A 17,500-nucleotide genomic window follows, 5' to 3' on the forward strand; every position below is an offset into this window, starting at 1 on the left:
ATGTCAGGAGCCTGGTGTTCAGAGAGGAGAGGTGTGGAGAGAGAGAGTCCTGTTGGTCTGTCTCTGTCTGTCTCTGTGTGCTGCTTCCTCTGCAGCAGGACCATGTGAGTCCTCCTGCAGGTTACTGTGTCCCTGCTGCTGCTGCTGCTGCTGCCTCCTCCTCCTCTCTCTCCTCCTCCTCCTCTCTCTCCTCCTCCTCCTCCTCCTCTGTCAAGGTCACCAGGTGATAACAACACTTCCTGTCAGCGCCTTCAAAATAAAAGACTGTTTGTTTACATTATGGAGGAGCATTTTAAGAAATTCGATATTATTTGTATTTGTTGTTAAGATGTTTTACTATTGTTATTATTAATATTATTATTATTATTATTATTACCAACAATAGTATTCGTAATAATAATAATAATAATACGAATAAGAAATATAAATATTATTATTATTAGAAAGTAGGCTCAACTATTAGTTTACATGCAGTGAATATGATTTAAAATATATATATAATTAAAAAAAGGGAAAAAAACAACAACAAATAAAAACATTATAACATAATAATTAAAAAACATTATAAATGTTTCAGGTTTGACAGTCAGTGGCCACACACATATATATATATATATATATATATATATATATATAGATATATATATATAAAAGGGGGGGGAGGGGGATAAAAACGTAAAAAAACATAAACCATAATAATTAAAAAAACAATAAACATGTTTCAGGTTTGAGAGCCACAGACCAAACGATTTGTAGGATTTTTGTTTGTACTGGTTTAGGAAGTTATAGTATATAAACAAATATATTTATATACTATATATTTATAATATTTTTTTAAATAAATGTTATCATTTTCTACTGTTGTGCTTTTATTTTGAAGGCAGTACCCTCCAGTTTCCTGTATGACGCTGGTTACGTACCTCTGGCTTGACCTTGGACCTGCTGCAACTGTCTACACGTCGTTAATTGCTGCACTGTCGGCACTTTCAGGGTCTCCTCTCCTCCACAACAACAATTATATGCATTAAAAAAAAAATCTTAATTTTCTCTTGTTAACTCCCTTAACTGCAGAACTATAATCACCCTTAAACCCTTAAAGCCTTGTTGTTGTTGTGACTGTGCAGGTTGTTAATGTCAATAAAGAGAGCTGATGGGATGCTACTGCATCATGCATCCTGTCACACACACACAGAGAGAGAGGTGTGTGTGTGTCTGGACGTTGCACAGCAGTAAATTCGCAATGCACCAACTTGCTGACAACAACCATCATGCACCATTTGGGATCCCCAAAAGGCGTCTGCATGGCTCAGCACAGCACAGCCATAACACCTGGATTACAAGAGGTGTCAGTTTGCAGAGGAGCACTGATCCCCTGGACTCTGACAGCTGCAGCTGCAGGGGTCAGTTCAGGCCGGGTTACTGCTCACAACACACACACACACACACACACAGACTGGACTGTGTTATTGCATGTGTGTGTGTAGGGAGACACAGACAGAGAGGGAGGGAGAGGGAGGGACAATGTGTTGCAGCCTCAGCTGCTGCTCATGAGTATTCCGGCTGCAAACTACTGCAGCTCTTCCTCAGCAGCAGCAGCAGCAGCAACCACCAAGGAAAACTCCTCTCCTCTTCCTCCCACTCATCCTCATCCTTTACTCCAAGTCAGCAAATCTGACCTCCCCCCTGATGAAAGATGATTACCCAGCTGCAGAGGGAGGAGGAGGAGGAGGAAGGGGAGAAGCGAGGAGGAGGAGGAAGAGAAGGAGGAGGAGGAGGAAGAAGAAGAGGAGGAGGAGGGGGAAGAGGAGGAAGAGGAAGAGGAGGAGGAAGAGGAAGAGGAGGAAGAGGAAGAGGAGGAGGAGGGCATCATCAGAGAGATGGTTAAAAAGAGGTTGAAGGTCAAGGAAGATTAAGGCAGACTCCCTGTTTGCAGGAGGAGGAGGAGGAGGAGGAGGAAGAGGAGGAAGAAGAGGAAGAGGAGGAGGAGGAGGAGGAAGAAGAGAAGGAGGAGGAAGAAGAGCAGGAGGAGGAAGAGGAAGAGGAGGAGGGGGAAGAGGAGGAGGAAGAGGAGGAAGAAGAGAAGGAGGAGGAAGAAGAGCAGGAGGAGGAAGAGGAAGAGGAGGAGGGGGAAGAGGAGGAGGAAGAGGAGGAGGAGGCGGAGGAGTAGGATGAAGAGGAGGAGGAGGAGGAGGAAGAGGAGGGCATCATCAGAGAGATGGTTAAATAAGAGGCTGAAGGTCGAGGAAGATGAAGACAGACTCTGTTTGCAGCTTAAACTCTGCCATGAATTTTAGTCGTGCAGACATACAGCAATAAGTGGAGCAAAAGAAGGACTACAAATATGTCAGCCCATGTCAATTAATGACTCAGTTATTCTTTAAATACACGGGGTATTGTCACTAATTTGATCACATTAGCTCCTCCAGGTCACAGACACAAACATAGGTCTTTTTTTTACAGAAGACATTTTGACATTGTGGCGGTACTGAGTTCCCCAGACTTTAGTTGTTCAGTCAGAACTGAAAAACAGTTCCCATCCACATAATAATATAAAATAAAATGCCTTCTTAATAATAATAATGAACAAATGCCTCTATAATAACAAACAATTAAGGAAACTGAAATATTGGTTTTGCTTTTCCTTTTACCCTCCTTTAAAGTTTTCCCAAATAAAATACACTAAAAGAAATGGGTATAAAGGGTTTCATTGAAAATCAACAAATGAATAGAATACAAAAATACAGCCTGCAGGCGTTAGGCTATTGTAAGGCAAGCCAGATTGTTGCACAAATAGTACCTAAACGTCCCAGTGCAGGTAACCCAATTGGTTGGCACTTAACTTGTTTCCCCAACTAGGAGTCAACACTCTCAACAAACAAAACACAAAGATCACAGAATCCCAAAAGGGCCCAAAACAGACCAGAGTTTCTGGTAAAGCTGATAACACATGTTGCATTGAGTGAAGGAGAGATCAGAATGACACTGGGTGTGCAGTTTCCCTCCTCTTTTAAGCCCTACAGAAAGGGCGTCGTTACACCCTGATTGGCCAAGAGGGGAATGCACCAAGCTGCTCTCAACTATCATTTAAGAGCCAGTCCCCACACCCTGCGCAACAGGTGAACTGAATAACCCTCTAATCACTCAGCAACTCAACCAAAAAAACACCAGGGATAAGGGAAACAACAGCAAACACCAGAGAATTGGCAGCTGCCACAACATATCACAGTAAGAAAAGCACAGGTGTGAATAATAGAATAGATGCTGGGACACTTGACTAGAACAGAGCCATCATCAATGTTATTAGTAACACCTGAGCTTTTCCTACTATGACATGTCAAAATGCCTGCTGTGAAAAAGGCTGATTAGATCACTTCCAATGCATCACAGCAGAGGAATAAATAATCTAACTGGTTGAATTAAAGAAGGACCTATTATGCTTATTTTCAGGTGCATATTTGTATTTAGTGGTTCTACTAGAAAAGGCGGCTTCGGAGCCACATGTGGCTCTTCAGCCCCTCTCCAGTGGCTCCCTGTGGATTTTTTTATTTTTTAATTAGTGGAAATGAATAACTGTTTTTTGTTTATATTTTCATTTTTATTTATCATTGTTTTAGGTCTATGGTCGACGGAGTACTCGGGCCAGATTGAGGAGAAAAAAAAATCGGAGATTTAGTCGTAGTATTACGACTTTTTTTCTCGTAATATTATGACCCTAATACTCCGTAGTACATTGTCTCTTTGGCCCTCACCAGATAATGATCTTATACTGCACTAGAACTTTTACTCTTGTGTGTTATATTCTATTTTAGCTTCTATCCTAGCTTTTATTTTTAGCTTGTTTTTTATTTTTCTAATCCTTAATGTTTTTATAACTGTTTTAATTATGTCTTAATGTTCTTTTTCACTTTGTCGCAATGTGCTTGAATGTCTATGTAAAGCACTTTGAATTGCCCTGTTGTTGAAATGTGCTATACAAATAAAGCTGCCTTGCCTTGCCTCACTGCATTAGACTTATATACTATATACTTAGACTATAAACTGTGTTACCTTCATCACAATGATCACATGTTTTGCGGCTCCAGACAGATTTTTTTTTTTTTTGCCTCGATCGGAACTGAGGAACTAAGCACATCATGTACTGTGTTTAAAGGTGATAAATGTGAGATTGGGATATGAGAGCAGCGCAGGGCGGTGGCCGTGAGCTAGCCAGTGGGGCACGCTCATGTGCACGAACATGCATTAAAAGGCACGTATGGCCGGCCCGGCTATGTCAACACAGCACGGAGAAGCTCTGATTACAACACACAGAGGGACTTCATTCTCCGCTCAGGTAGACATCACTCCTCTATATCTTTACATGGCAAATAAAGATTTGCTGCTACATTAATGATCTGGATATCGAATTTAGCACCTTTAATATTGTTCACATTAGCCTATTGTTGATTGCAGAATGGAGTTTATCATTAGCTAAGCTTTGATTTTACTGGTAAATAACCCCGTGTACAGATACTGAAGCTCATCCTCCACCACCGCAGGTCAAACCAGGACACTTCCTCCTCCTCTAGGTCTGGCTGCTTTGTTTACAGCCAGATTTCATTTTATAAAATGATGATTAACGTGCAACAATCCACCACAATATGTACCCTGCACACTGTTTCCCGTCCACAGCCTTTCACCCGGGGACCTGTAACTCTCATCACACCAGCTCTTTCCATCTCCCTGTAATTGCTCTATCAATCCACAGAAGGAAAAAAAAACACCAAAATGAACTGCCCTGCCTCGTGCATGCACAGCTCATTTAGCTCTCGGCGTAATGAGAGAGCCGTTGCGTAAAAGCACAATCAATTTCTAATGTGCTAGTTTACAGCACCCACCAGACTGACAGCCGAGCCAATACACGACAAGAAGTTTAATGGTTGTTTTTTCGGAGCAACAGTCTACAGCGATGCATGATGGGGGAAAAAAAATGTGGCTCGAAAAGAGTGCCCGGAGCGGCTCGGAGCAATGAGTGTGTCAAAACTGCTCAGAGGGAAATTGGCAGGGAGAGATGGAGGAGCAGGGATGGCTGGGAGGAAGAAATGAAAGGTGACTCAGTGATGAACGGCTTTAGTGTTTAATAAAGAGGTCTCACAACACACATACAGTACAATGAAACGTGTGCGGACTAGTTCATTTTAAATCCAGAGACATTATTTAGCAACAAAGATACATAAACACTTATTTTAAAATATAAAAGCAGGAATTCTTTACAGTGTTCGTGAATACATCCGCTTGCAGTTACACAATTTTTCCCCCCATAAAAAAATGAATCATTCCCCCTAAACTGAAATTAACAACACTGCCGAGGCCTCCCTTTCCTGTCTCACCGAGCCATTACGATCAGCAAGACGGCGCTCAGCAGCGTCAGAGGCTAACCCGACAGAAAATGAATCCTCAAAGAGCCGTTAACATGATCTGCTAATTTAACATGTTCCATTAGACTAACACACTAGAGAGAGAGAGCTATTCAAAGAAACCCCGGGTACACCGCGTACCGGTTCACAGAGGAGCGTGTGAGGAAACAGGCTGAAATGAATAAGAAGCTCAAACAGGACAAGAGGGTGAAGAGTCACTTCATGCAGAGAACATTATATGGAGGGGGCTGGTGACATCAGCAAGCCGCTCTTCAAGGTTTCGGATAAACTGTGTCACTGTGGAGTGTTCTCTTCCTCTTCCTCCTCCTCCTCCGAATCTTCCTGTTGGCTTTTCTTCTGTAGAGAGGAGAAAAAAAAGGAGAGGAGATATAAAACTTCAAGATTAGGGCTGTCAATAGATTAAAATAGCAATTGCAAATTAATCACACATTTTTTATCTGTTCAAAATGAACCTTAAAGGGAGATTTGTCAAGTATTTAATACTCTTATCAACATGGGAGTGGGCAAATATGCTGCTTTATGCAAATGTATGTATATATTTATTATTGGAAATCAATTAACAACACAAAACAATGACAAATATTGTCCAGAAACCCTCACAGGTACTGCATTTATCATTAAAAAATAAGCACAAATCATCACATGCAAACTGCAGCCCAACAGGCAACAACCTTCCTATCTGCTAGCTAAACACTCCTATGAACAAAAGATCTGCAATAACATCCTACCAGTTTGAGGAAGTCAATGAGTTTGTAGGCGTCTTCTCCGGTGGAGAGGTCGACAAAGTCCCGCGGGATCCTGTAGCTCAGACAGGGACTGGGCTGCACCGTCACCTCGCTGGTGGTGCAGCGAAACGCCGGGCCTTCCTGCACATACGGAGAAAAAAAACGCACAGCTACTGTAAAACTGCTTTCAGTTTTGATTAATGTAAGCGGGGCTCAAGTTCAGCATTCCTACATAAGTCAAATACAGACACTTGTCATCTCATCTGAGCCTCCTGTCACGCTCCGAACAATGAAGTCTTTTTTTAATAGCACGCGTGTGTGTGTGTCAGGCTGACCTGCTGCTGGGCGATTTCCCCGCCGGACGTCAGCTCCTCCCAGCTGAACAGCAGGGAGTCTGTAACCTCTCCGAACGGGTTCACGTCAATCAGCCACACTCTCCCCTGCAACACACACACACACACACACACACATACAGAAGTGTAACTCAGTTTGCAAGTGGCATTTTTAACTATGTATGCCTTCGCCAACCAGTCAAGTGTCAGTTTACATCCACGTCTGTCCACAGTGTCATCACTTCATCATGTTATCCTGTTGTATATTTGTGTGAAATTGTCATAATTAGCGTATGAATTCTTAAGTTATGGCCATATATGTGTTTTGTGAGCAGGATCCAAGTGGATGTTTGTGCCAAATTTGAGGAAATTCCCTCCAGGCGTTTCTGAGATATCGCGTTCAAAAGAACGGTACGGACGGACAGACGTACTCACGTACAACTGAAAAACATAATCGCCAGTGCGGAGGCATAAAAACGTACTATATCAAAATTCATCAGCGTGCTTACCTGACTATCTCTGTAGACATCCAACACAACTGTAAAACAGAAAAAAACAACAATGTAAACAACTAACATATGCAGTCATTTAACGTGTACTTTATATAAACGTCTATCTGCTAGTTTCATAAAGACAAATCAAAACATTTCAGAAACTTTTAATGCTTTCTGAAATTTAATTTTAAAATCACAATTAAGTGTAAAATGACACATTTGAGTGATGTTTCCCTGCATTCTCTCCTGTCCCAATATCCCTGTTTACAACAGTAAATATTTAATGACTATGTCTGAGGAGAGCTGAAGGAGGCGTGAAGCTTTCCACAAGAAAAAAATATAAAGGACGCCGATGCTCACAGTCTTCGTCCAGGAAGTTGTACTGGATGTGCTGGTTGAAGAATTCCTGGATGGCGTGACAAATCTGCTCCTCCTGCTTCAAGACGTGATGGTAATACTGAGTGTAGTCTCTCTGGGAGATAGCTGGGAACACACACATATACACCATTAGCAGAGCTCAAATTGAGTTTTATAATTGTTTCTAAATTAGCCTGCTGAGTGCAGCTCAAACATCATTATATCACTGTTACAATAGAAGGTTTTTTCAAACTAATTCCCATTTCAGACACATTCAGCTGAGTTCTGTAGGAACAACGCCCTCTTGCAGTTTTGTGCTGTAAAGCAATCCAGCATGTTTCCCTCCTGATCCAACTTGGAGGCTCACAATGTAAAATACAACAGAGATGTGATGGACAACAGTGGTTGAAGAAATGCTCAGACATTTTACTTAAGTAAAAGCAGCAATACAGTGTAAAAATACTCTAAAGTACTGCATTCAACACGTCACTCAAGTACAAAAGTATTAGCATCAAAATGTACCTAAAGTACCAAAAGTAGAATTACACATTATACAGAATAATGTGTATTTTATTATTGGATTATAATAGTGATTAATGCTCTGAATATCGTATTTAGCACCTTTAATGTGTATTATCACTATAATGTAGCAGCTGCTAAATGTGGTGTGAATTTAAAATGATTACTGGGTAGTTTAATGTAATCTATAATATTACATCAAAATGTATTATATGATTATATTCTTAATTATTAATATGAATCTGCAAAATAACTAGTTACTGTACTTAGTTACATTCCATCATTGGTTAACAACAATCCCTACTATCTTGAAATTAATATGTTGATGATTTTTTCCAAATGTTCGGGGACAAAGTCCAAAATGTTTGAGAGTGAGCGGAGGGTTTTTACCGATCAGTTTGTTTTCTTTGACGAAGCAGCGAAACTCTCCACCAGGAATCAGCTCGCTCCACTTCCTCAGGACCAGCTGAGGACAGAGGACAACACAGCTGGTAACATCCACAAGGGGGGTGTGAGAGTGTAAAAAGTGAGCGACATGGAGGAGGTGGTCAAGTCCGACTAAATTTGACAATTTTAATGACAAAAAAAGTATGTAACAGAATTTTCTTCAGAGAAAAAAAATATGGAGTGAAATTAGTCTAAATTTTTCATTTTTTATTTCGCAGAGTTTTGAGCGAAGCACGCATTTTAAACGTCAATATCGCAGACGATCATGTTCATTTAATTGTGGGAAGCCAAAATTGTGATCACGGTTAATATTCAATTAATTGTGCAGCCCTAGATGGGACACTGAAACTCATTTTAAAACACAAACTAATGACATTAATATTTCGTTAAAAATACCTCATAGTTTATGACTGGATCCGGGGAATCCTGGTCACTGCATACACGGAATCTGCACAAAGAAATGAACGACAGTTAACAGCTGTTAAACACATAAAAACTACAATATATGTTCTGTAGCATCACAAGGGGTTTGGTGTTTATAATAATTTCAATTTTTCTTTTAACTATAATCCGATCAGTCAAACTGCAAACAGCTTGGCTGATGTGTTGCTCTCAGGAAGTTTGAGAGAGAAGTTTTTTAAAAGAGTCCAACAAACAAGCATATATCAAACTGCTTTCTCTCCTCTCTCACACACACACATACACAGCTTACCCGAGGCGGTGCGCTGCAGTAAATCACTTGCTGTACTAAATGTTTGCAATGCAGAGCGCAGAAGTGTGAGATATAAATCTACATCACAGCAATTTCTCCAGCTGCCACTTGTGTTTTACTGCAGACTGAAATCAGCCCGCGTACACCAAACCTGCTTATTTATTTTTTTTGTGGTATTGGTTGTCGTCTAAATGCAAACTACGTGTGTGTGCGTTGGATGTTTTGTTGCACGGCGAGGCTTACGGCTGCGTGAGGTCGTGGGTGATGAAGTCGGAACTTTTGAAGAGCAGAAATATGTCGCTGAGGCTGTCGCACTGCAGGGAGCTGTTCAGAGCAATCCAGTTAGCATCCTGAAAAGGAACACACAAGTTACGCCTCAATCCTTAAAGCTGGCAGTGGTGCAAGAAGCAATCCTTATATGTACAGGGCTTTTAGCCAACGAATAATTTAGTTATGCTAAAATAATAATAAAAATAACATAACTCATGTTGACTCACTTTCCTAATTAATTCACCACCCTGCTTACTTAAAATGAAGCAGGCAAACACTTTTTTTTTCATTTTTCTTAAAGGAATACACATAAAAAAAATAACCATTTGTATCTTTTTGATGCACTTCACAAAGATTCTTTTCCCACACACTTTAAATATTTATCGTTTATATGATGATTCATATAGCAGCAGGATAAAGAGACACTTCCTTTAAAGCAGCTGAGTGCAGTATTATTATTTTACCCGTGGAGCGCTCCAGTTGAGTTTAGGAAAGACGCGCCCACCCAGGGCGTTTATGGCCTCCAGCACTTTAGAGGTGAACTCTGGGAACTCAGGAGCCTGGCACACACACAAAGACACATCATCACATGGCAGTCAGAATTATTGCATTGTTAAATTATATGTATATGGGGTGATACACATTTCTGCCAAAAGCAGAGAGCAGTAATGCATCATAAAAGTGAAGAATACTTTAAGTGAGTCGAGTCGTGTAAATGCAGATTTCAGACATTACAACTTTTTTTTATCAGGTGGGCAATGAATTCAACACACTTGTTGGGCATTGGGAATACAGAAACATTAAATGTACTTACAGTGGCAGTGGTGGTTGTCTCATCATCTGACCACTAGAGGGAAGTAGAGAACAAGAAACCGGTATGGAGGGTAAACATTAACATTAAATACAGTTCTAATTGCTGCTGCTGTTGACGCTATAAGGCTGTGGCACCACGCAAACAAGTCATGTAACAATGACAGAAAAATAATGAAGATAATATCATGACATTGCTGCCTGATAAAAGCCTCTGAAAACAGACTACAAAACTTCAAAACATTTGTGTGTTGATGCATTTAGACAAGTGGACAGAGTCTCTGTTCCCGTACCTGAATGTCTTCCTCTTCGTCCGAGTCGCTGTTGTTAGTGTGTGTCTGCTGTGTGTTATGGTCACTGAAGGGGAAAAGAAACAATGAATAGATGAGTACCGGTTAACAGAACAGATCTGAGGATCATAATGCATACATTTTACATGGACAAAATGTGGTTTGAAAGGAATTACTGCACAACAACAGGGTCAACCTGTAACATCAACTTGTCAGCTGCAAACAACCCCACAGCATCTTTACAATCATCATTCAAACACTAAAGAAGGAGCAGCAAGAAGGAGCAGCATTTTGGTATGGTGTTTTTTATAATTTGTGTGTTTGAGTGTGTGTCAGTGGCCTCTTACCTCCCAGAGACTACCAGTGTGCCATCGTCCAGTAAATAATCTATTACATTCTGAGGCAGTGGCAGAATCAGACTGGAATAAAGAATAACAAGAACACAACAACATATAAATACATGTAAATAAATAATAGAATACATGTAAATAAATAGAATACATGTAAATAATAGAATACAATACATGTAAATAAATAGAATACATGTAAATAATAGAATAAAATACATTTAAATAAATAGAATACATTTAAATAAATACATGTAAATAAATAGAATACATGTAAATAAATACATGTAAATAATAGAATAAAATGCATGCAAATAAATAGAATACATATAAATAAATACATGTAAATAAATAGATTACATGTAAATAATAGAATAAAATGCATGCAAATAAATAGAATACATATAAATAAATACATGTAAATAAATAGAATACATGTAAATAAATACATGTAAATAATAGAATAAAATGCATGCAAATAAATAGAATACATATAAATAAATACATGTAAATAAATAGAATACATGTAAATAAATACATGCACATAATAGAATAGAAAACATGTAAATAAATACATGTAAATAATGGAATAGATTACATGTAAATAAATAGAATACATGTAAATAAACACGTGTAAATAATAGAATAGATTAAATGTAAATAAATAATACATGCAAATAATAGAATAGAAAACATGTAAATAAATACATGTAAATAATAGAATAAAATACATGTAAATAAATACATGTAAATAATATAATAAAATACATGTAAATAAATACATGTAAATAATAGAATAAAATACATGTAAATAAATACATGTAAATAATAGAATGGATTAAATGTAAATAAATAGAAAACATGTAAATAAACACATGTAAATAATAGAATACATAACATATTAATACATGTAAATAATACATAATACAAAATATTAAAACGTGTAAATAATAGAATAGACAACAGACAGAGGTGAGAGGAAGAGTGACACTAATATTAAACACAGTTATTTAGTAATAAACATGATAAACATGATAAACATGATAAACATGAAAATAGGAGAGGAAGATGAGAGATAGCAGCAGCTGGTTCTCTGCTTCTCTCTGCTGCTGGACAACTGGACAACGTTTCACAGCAACAACAGAGACATTAAGTCCTCGTATTCCTCTACAAACAGCAGCTGTTTACCTTTTAATGGTGTGTTTCTTAAATCTGGGAAACCAAACAGAGAACTGACAGTTGACGACGTGCTCCTTCTTCATGCTGCAATATCCGGTAACAGGAAAAGAGTCCCTCACTGAATATCTTCCGAAGCCGTTATACATTTTTGGAAAATGTCGGTTCTCATTTAACGTTTTGACATTTTGATATTTTGAGGCAATATTACTCTCTGTTTACACTTTTATGAATTTATTTTAATATATTAAAGTCAAACATTCAACGCTTTATTGCTGTAATTATATAATATATTAGTGTTTACAGAGGGGGGGAAGCCTTTTTGAGGTGCACAAGTGGGCTGTAACATCCGGTAATGGAAAAGAGTCCGTCAGTGAATATCTTCCGAAGTTGTGATATTTTTGGAAAATGTCGGTTTTCATTTACATTTTTTATATTTTGAGGCAATATTTCTCTCTATTGACACTGTTTTTAATTTATTTTAGTATATTAAAGTCTAACATTCAACGCTTTATTGCTATATTTGTGTAATACATTTGTGTTTACGGAGGGGGGAAGCCTTTAAGAGGTGCACAAGTGGGCGTGGTCACGTAAAGACCGCTGATTTGTAACATAGACATAGATCGTTTATTAAAGTGATGAATCACTACATTCTTAAAAAAGAAGAACTGTACATATATGATGATGACCCTTAGAGCTACTATGGAAGAATGCAGTTTTATTTATTTTTTTATTTATGCATTTCTTTTTTGTTCCTTGAATTATTTCTACCATCTTTTATTTTTGTTATTATATATATATATATTTTTTTATAATTTAAGTTATCTTTCCTATCCAATTATGCCTTGTGTGTTAGAAGTATTGAGTTTAGATTACAATGCCTTAATGTTTGTAAATTAATTTCCTTCAATAAAAATAAATAAATAAAAATACTTAAAAAAAACCTGTAACGTAAATCTCCATTCTCACAGTTCACGAACCTATGTTTTCAAATGTGACATAATTAATCTCGCTACGTAATAAATATGCATAATCAATAAGACGGGAGCCAGTATCTTTGGATAAACAACCTTTTTTTCTTTTGCTGTCAACTCACCATATTTATTAATTTATTGTAAATTATTAGAAACTCTTGCATTATCTTGCACTAATTTATTCATTACTGTTTATTTATTGGTTATTTAATATTTTATTCTGTATTAGTCTATCTTCCTATTTTTTTCTGTATGAATAATGCAAATTTGTGGATATTGGATTTTGTATAGGAAGATTTTTATAAGAATAATGTATGCATGGTCGGATGCTTTGTATTGTATATATGTATATATGTCTATATATATGTATATGTATATGTATATGTGGTATGCAGTGTGCGCATGTAGTGCAATGTCCGGTGTATGTATATGTATACAAATTTCCCCACTGCGGGACTAATAAAGGAATATCTGATCTTATCTTAATAGTTTTTCACCTCGTTTCACATCACTTAAAGGATAAAACTACAAGCGGTACCCGGAAGTCAAGACAGAGTGAGTCCTCTCTGCTTTTCTAACCTATCTCTTCTTCTACCACCACGGTTGGGAGTTCACGTGAGTTCAGTTTAGTTAGTTTGTTCATTTTTAGATGCTTTTATATAGTTTAAAAACACTCTAACTGTGAACCCTGGTAGCATTACTAAGTGTAAAACAACTATCTGGCGTTAAATTAGCAAAAACATGAATATAAAGAGCTAAAAGTGGTTGAATATAAGGTTATTAACTTGGGGAGGTGACTGACTGCAGCAGCTAATTGAATAACTCATGATCAGAGAGTCCAGTCAGACAGTAAATGTTGGTTATAACTCTGCTGTTTTGTGTTTTTCAGCTGGGTTTTTTATCCCATTTTGCATTAAAGCTTCCTGACTCCTGATTCCTCCATTTTCAGCTGCAGAAAATTGAAAAAATGAGCAACTCAGAGGAACCCAAAGTGACCAAAGTGACTCCTCACATAGTGAAGGAAGAGGCAAGTTAACCCTTCACATGCTGCACATGAACTCTGACTGAAAACTGTATTGTACACTTTGACAGTTATATAAACTGGGGAAAAAAAGTTTGGAAACTTGTGTTTGGTGGATTATTTCTCTGTTGTTACAATGTTAATTGGCATTGTATTTTACATTGTTGGAAAGCCTGTTTATTTACTTTCACAATGATGTCCAACTTGTAAGGATCATGCATTTGTGGGATGAGCAGCACAGCTGATTATGTGGGTAGCGCCCATGAAAGATTTGCCAAAATCCTCTGCCAATGGTAAACAGTGTATTCTCCAGTTGGTATTGGTATGCATAATCAGCTGTGCTGCTCACGTATATATAACGTTAATGTTCAGTTTTGTTATGACCTCTCTTTGTTTACTGGCTAAATATGATGCTTTAACTTAACCTATCAGTGAGTAAAAAGGTTAAAGAGGACCTATTATGCTTTATGCTTTTCTCCTTTAGTGTGTTATATAGTTTTATTTGTGCATGTAAAAGGTCTGCAAAGTTACAAAGTCCACGCCAGAGGGAGTTACTCTGCCCTACAGAAACTCTGCTCCTGAACTGCCTGAAACACCTCGCTTGAAATCCCGCCTTTTCTTCCGTAACGTGGTGATGTCACCAAGTAACACATTTGCAGCGGCAAAGAGTATAGAAGCAAAGAGACAAAACTCTGGTGTTTTTTTGACAGCAGATGCTGCTGCCATTTTGGACTGAAAACGCTTATTATATTTAGAAATTACACCAAACTGGCCCTTAGATTTATCTTTTTTAACATTATCACATCAAATGATTGTATTTGATTCCCTTTTCAGTATACCACATGCACATCCCTGTAAGATAGTTTCCACTGTTGATAGTTGAGTAAGATTAGTAGAGTAGATCACATTGTAATTTTAGTTTCTTTACCGAGCTTTAAAGCAGCATGTTGGCGCTATCCAGATCATCTTAGCTCAGTGTGCTAACATATCCGTGTTGCAGCTCATGGCGGCAGGAAAATGGGTGAAGCTGGAGAAGACGACGTACGTGGACCGCGCTGGAACCACCAGGTACCGTTCTGCCTTTGACTTGACACCCCTTCACAATCATTCAACGTTTCCTCCTTAAGGTTTCACCCCCCCTTCCCCCTCCTGTTTTCACCCACCAGAACCTGGGAGAGTGTGAAAAGGACAACAAGGCAAACCAACACAGAAGCAGATGGTGAGCGTCAATCGAGCTTTGCATTGACAGTCGGGTCAGAAATGTGTGTGTGTTGCAGGCTTTAATTAATACACTTTTGCCACAGGTGTTGGAATCATCGCCCTGCTGAAGCGGACGCTCCATAAAGACTGCGTGGTGATGGTGAAGCAGTTCCGTCCTCCGATGGGATGCTGCACTCTGGAGTTTCCTGCAGGTCAGGAGGTTCTCCATGATTGGAAATTGAAAAGTCCTTCAATTTGATATCCAACTATTGATGCCATATCTGTGTTTCTTGTCTCAGGCTTGATTGACGAGGGGGAAAGTGCGGAGGCCGCTGCGCTGAGGGAGCTAAAAGAAGAAACCGGCTACAGAGGGGAAGTAGTAGGAGTCACTCCAGGTATCCTCACACACATAGACGTGATTGCATTAGCTGCCTCTCTTGGCTGTATCTTATCTGCTGTGTGTTTGTGTGGGGGGGAGGTTCAGGGGGGTCAGCGGTGTGAAGTGAAAAGAAGTTCCATGCTCCTTTTTTATTTTAGGAACATACAATGCAAGCACAGTAGTAATGTTATTGTTTGTTGTCGCAGTGACCTGTCTGGACCCCGGCCTGTCTAACTGCACCACCCAGATGGTCATGGTCAACATCAACGGAGACGAAGGGGAGAACATCAACCCAACGCAACAGCTCGGTGAGAAGACGGGATTCATTCGCTCACCCCTTCTCACTTGTCTAATTAAACATTTACTCCTTTTATTCTTTTACCTCTTTTATACACGTAGCAAATCATTTATTTGTTCGCTCCAGGTTGAAAAATACTGAAGTTAGCCTATAAGAGAAGATCTCGCCATCATCAATTTTCACATACTTAGAATGTTCTCTTGAGTACGAACGAAACTCAAGAACTAAACCGAAAACTTACAGAAAAAAGTAGTTTGTCTGTTGAATAATCTTTTGTTCTCTTTTGTTCTTCCACAGGTGATGGAGGTGAGTTATGTTCCTTTATTCTATCTGAAATAATTAGGGCTGTCAAAGTTAACGCGATAATAACGCGTTAATGCAAATTCGCTTTAACGTCACTAATTTCTTTAACGCAACTTGCGATTTTTAGGTTGTAGCTCAGTTTTAAAGCTAGAGTTACGCTAAATTTTGGCCTCTGACCTCAAGATATGTGAATGAAAATGGGTTCTATGGGTACCCACGAGTCTCCCCTTTACAGACATGCCCACTTTATGGTAATCACATGCAGTTTGGGGGCAAGTCATAGTCAAGTCAGCACACTGACACACTGACAGCTGTAGTTGCCTGTTGGGCTGCAGTTTGCCATGTTATGATTTGAGCATATTTGTTTATGCTAAATGCAGTACCTGTGAGGGTTTCTGGACAATATCTGTCATTGTTTTGTGTTGTCAATTGATTTACAATAATAAATATTTACATACATTTGCATAAAGCAGCATATTTGCCCACTCCCATGTTGATAAGAGTATTAAATTCTTGAGAAATCTCACTTTTAAGGTACATTTTGAACAGATAAAAAATGTGCGCTTAATTTGCTATTAAATATTTGAATGGATTGACAGCCCTAGAAATAATCCTTTTCTCTCATAAAGCACATCATCACACAATCCTTTATCCTCTCTTTGCAGAATTTGTCGACGTCATTCTTTTACCTCTTGATGAATTCCAGTTGAAAATAGATGGTGAGGCTTCAACTTTTTCAGAGTGATGAGTTATTGTGATTATTATGATGCGAACACACTAAGTAATACTTGCTTGTTTTATCCGGCAGATCTGATGAAGAAAGAAAAAATCGTGGTGGACGCCAAAGTGTACATCTTTGCCATGGGGATGGTTCAGGCCTTCTTCAAGCCGAGGGAGCTCCCCGTCCTGAAGCAGTGAAGAACGACAATGAGAGGAGAAGAAGAAGAGAAATAATTTCCTATTACACCGGGCTCCTACACAGGACTGGAAAATCTGTATTGAAAATGAAAAATTCTAGTAAGAAATTGTATAAAAAAGTTGTTGTTGCATCGTGGTGTTAGACACCGTGCAACCTCATATTTTAATATTTGTTTCTATGACGTATAATGACTGTCTATAGAGCAATGTGGGAGACGTGTGTCAATCATACTGAACACACACACACACAAAAAAAAAATCAAAGTCTTGGAAAAAGCCTTGGATTTAGAAACCTATGAAGGAGCCCTGTTAACGCTACATATACTGGAGCACTTTGTGTTTCCAGTACGGAGGTACTACCACACACCTCGAGGCCTGAAACATACTCTGGTGGGGTTAACTGTTTGTGCACTAACACAGAATATGTTTCAGCCTTTAGTCTCGATAAATACCTGTTGCCTTTACTTGATAAATAATCATTTCCAGGTGTTGTTTTTATGAGATTACATGTAGT

General features: G+C 38.5%; 3 protein-coding genes across 5 annotated transcripts in view; 1 reads left to right on the top strand and 2 right to left on the bottom strand.

Annotated features, from left to right (window-relative positions):
* The window catches only part of camk1da (calcium/calmodulin-dependent protein kinase 1Da), a 54,157-nt gene extending 54,010 nt beyond the window's left edge, over positions 1-147 (bottom strand). Inside the window, exon 1 of the mRNA XM_037760825.1 lies at positions 1-147. This exon is cut by the window's left edge and continues 176 nt beyond it. The gene's annotated coding sequence lies outside the window, so the exon portion shown is untranslated.
* A 4,950-nt stretch (positions 148-5,097) lies between these two features.
* cdc123 (cell division cycle 123 homolog (S. cerevisiae)) lies at positions 5,098-12,054 on the bottom strand. The gene is made up of 13 exons (XM_037761097.1): positions 11,906-12,054; positions 10,718-10,789; positions 10,374-10,437; positions 10,085-10,117; positions 9,735-9,830; positions 9,244-9,350; positions 8,685-8,736; positions 8,232-8,307; positions 7,326-7,448; positions 6,981-7,009; positions 6,475-6,579; positions 6,143-6,280; positions 5,098-5,750 (listed from the first exon to the last, which is right to left on the bottom strand). The coding sequence occupies exons 1-13, from the start codon at positions 12,040-12,042 to the stop codon at positions 5,688-5,690; spliced, it is 1,095 nt and encodes a 364-aa protein (XP_037617025.1). The 5' UTR covers positions 12,043-12,054; the 3' UTR covers positions 5,098-5,687.
* A 1,330-nt stretch (positions 12,055-13,384) lies between these two features.
* nudt5 (nudix (nucleoside diphosphate linked moiety X)-type motif 5) overlaps positions 13,385-17,500 on the top strand; it is a 4,619-nt gene continuing 503 nt past the window's right edge. The window contains exons 1-10 of one of the 3 annotated variants that reach the window (XM_037761156.1): positions 13,385-13,482; positions 13,757-13,894; positions 14,889-14,956; positions 15,055-15,107; positions 15,193-15,300; positions 15,388-15,483; positions 15,674-15,775; positions 16,063-16,071; positions 16,734-16,787; positions 16,877-17,500. The exon at positions 16,877-17,500 is cut by the window's right edge and continues 503 nt beyond it. In XM_037761156.1, the coding sequence (XP_037617084.1) occupies positions 13,835-13,894; positions 14,889-14,956; positions 15,055-15,107; positions 15,193-15,300; positions 15,388-15,483; positions 15,674-15,775; positions 16,063-16,071; positions 16,734-16,787; positions 16,877-16,986 (660 nt within the window). In that variant the 5' untranslated portion in view covers positions 13,385-13,482; positions 13,757-13,834 and the 3' untranslated portion in view covers positions 16,987-17,500. Of the gene's footprint in view, positions 13,483-13,677; positions 13,723-13,756; positions 13,895-14,888; positions 14,957-15,054; positions 15,108-15,192; positions 15,301-15,387; positions 15,484-15,673; positions 15,776-16,062; positions 16,072-16,733; positions 16,788-16,876 lie in introns of those variants that run through there. The other 2 variants (XM_037761157.1, XM_037761155.1) reach the window with 2 other exon arrangements.

Source organism: Sebastes umbrosus, chromosome 23, assembly GCF_015220745.1.
Source record: "Sebastes umbrosus isolate fSebUmb1 chromosome 23, fSebUmb1.pri, whole genome shotgun sequence".
NCBI classification, from domain to species: Eukaryota; Metazoa; Chordata; class Actinopteri; order Perciformes; family Sebastidae; genus Sebastes; species Sebastes umbrosus.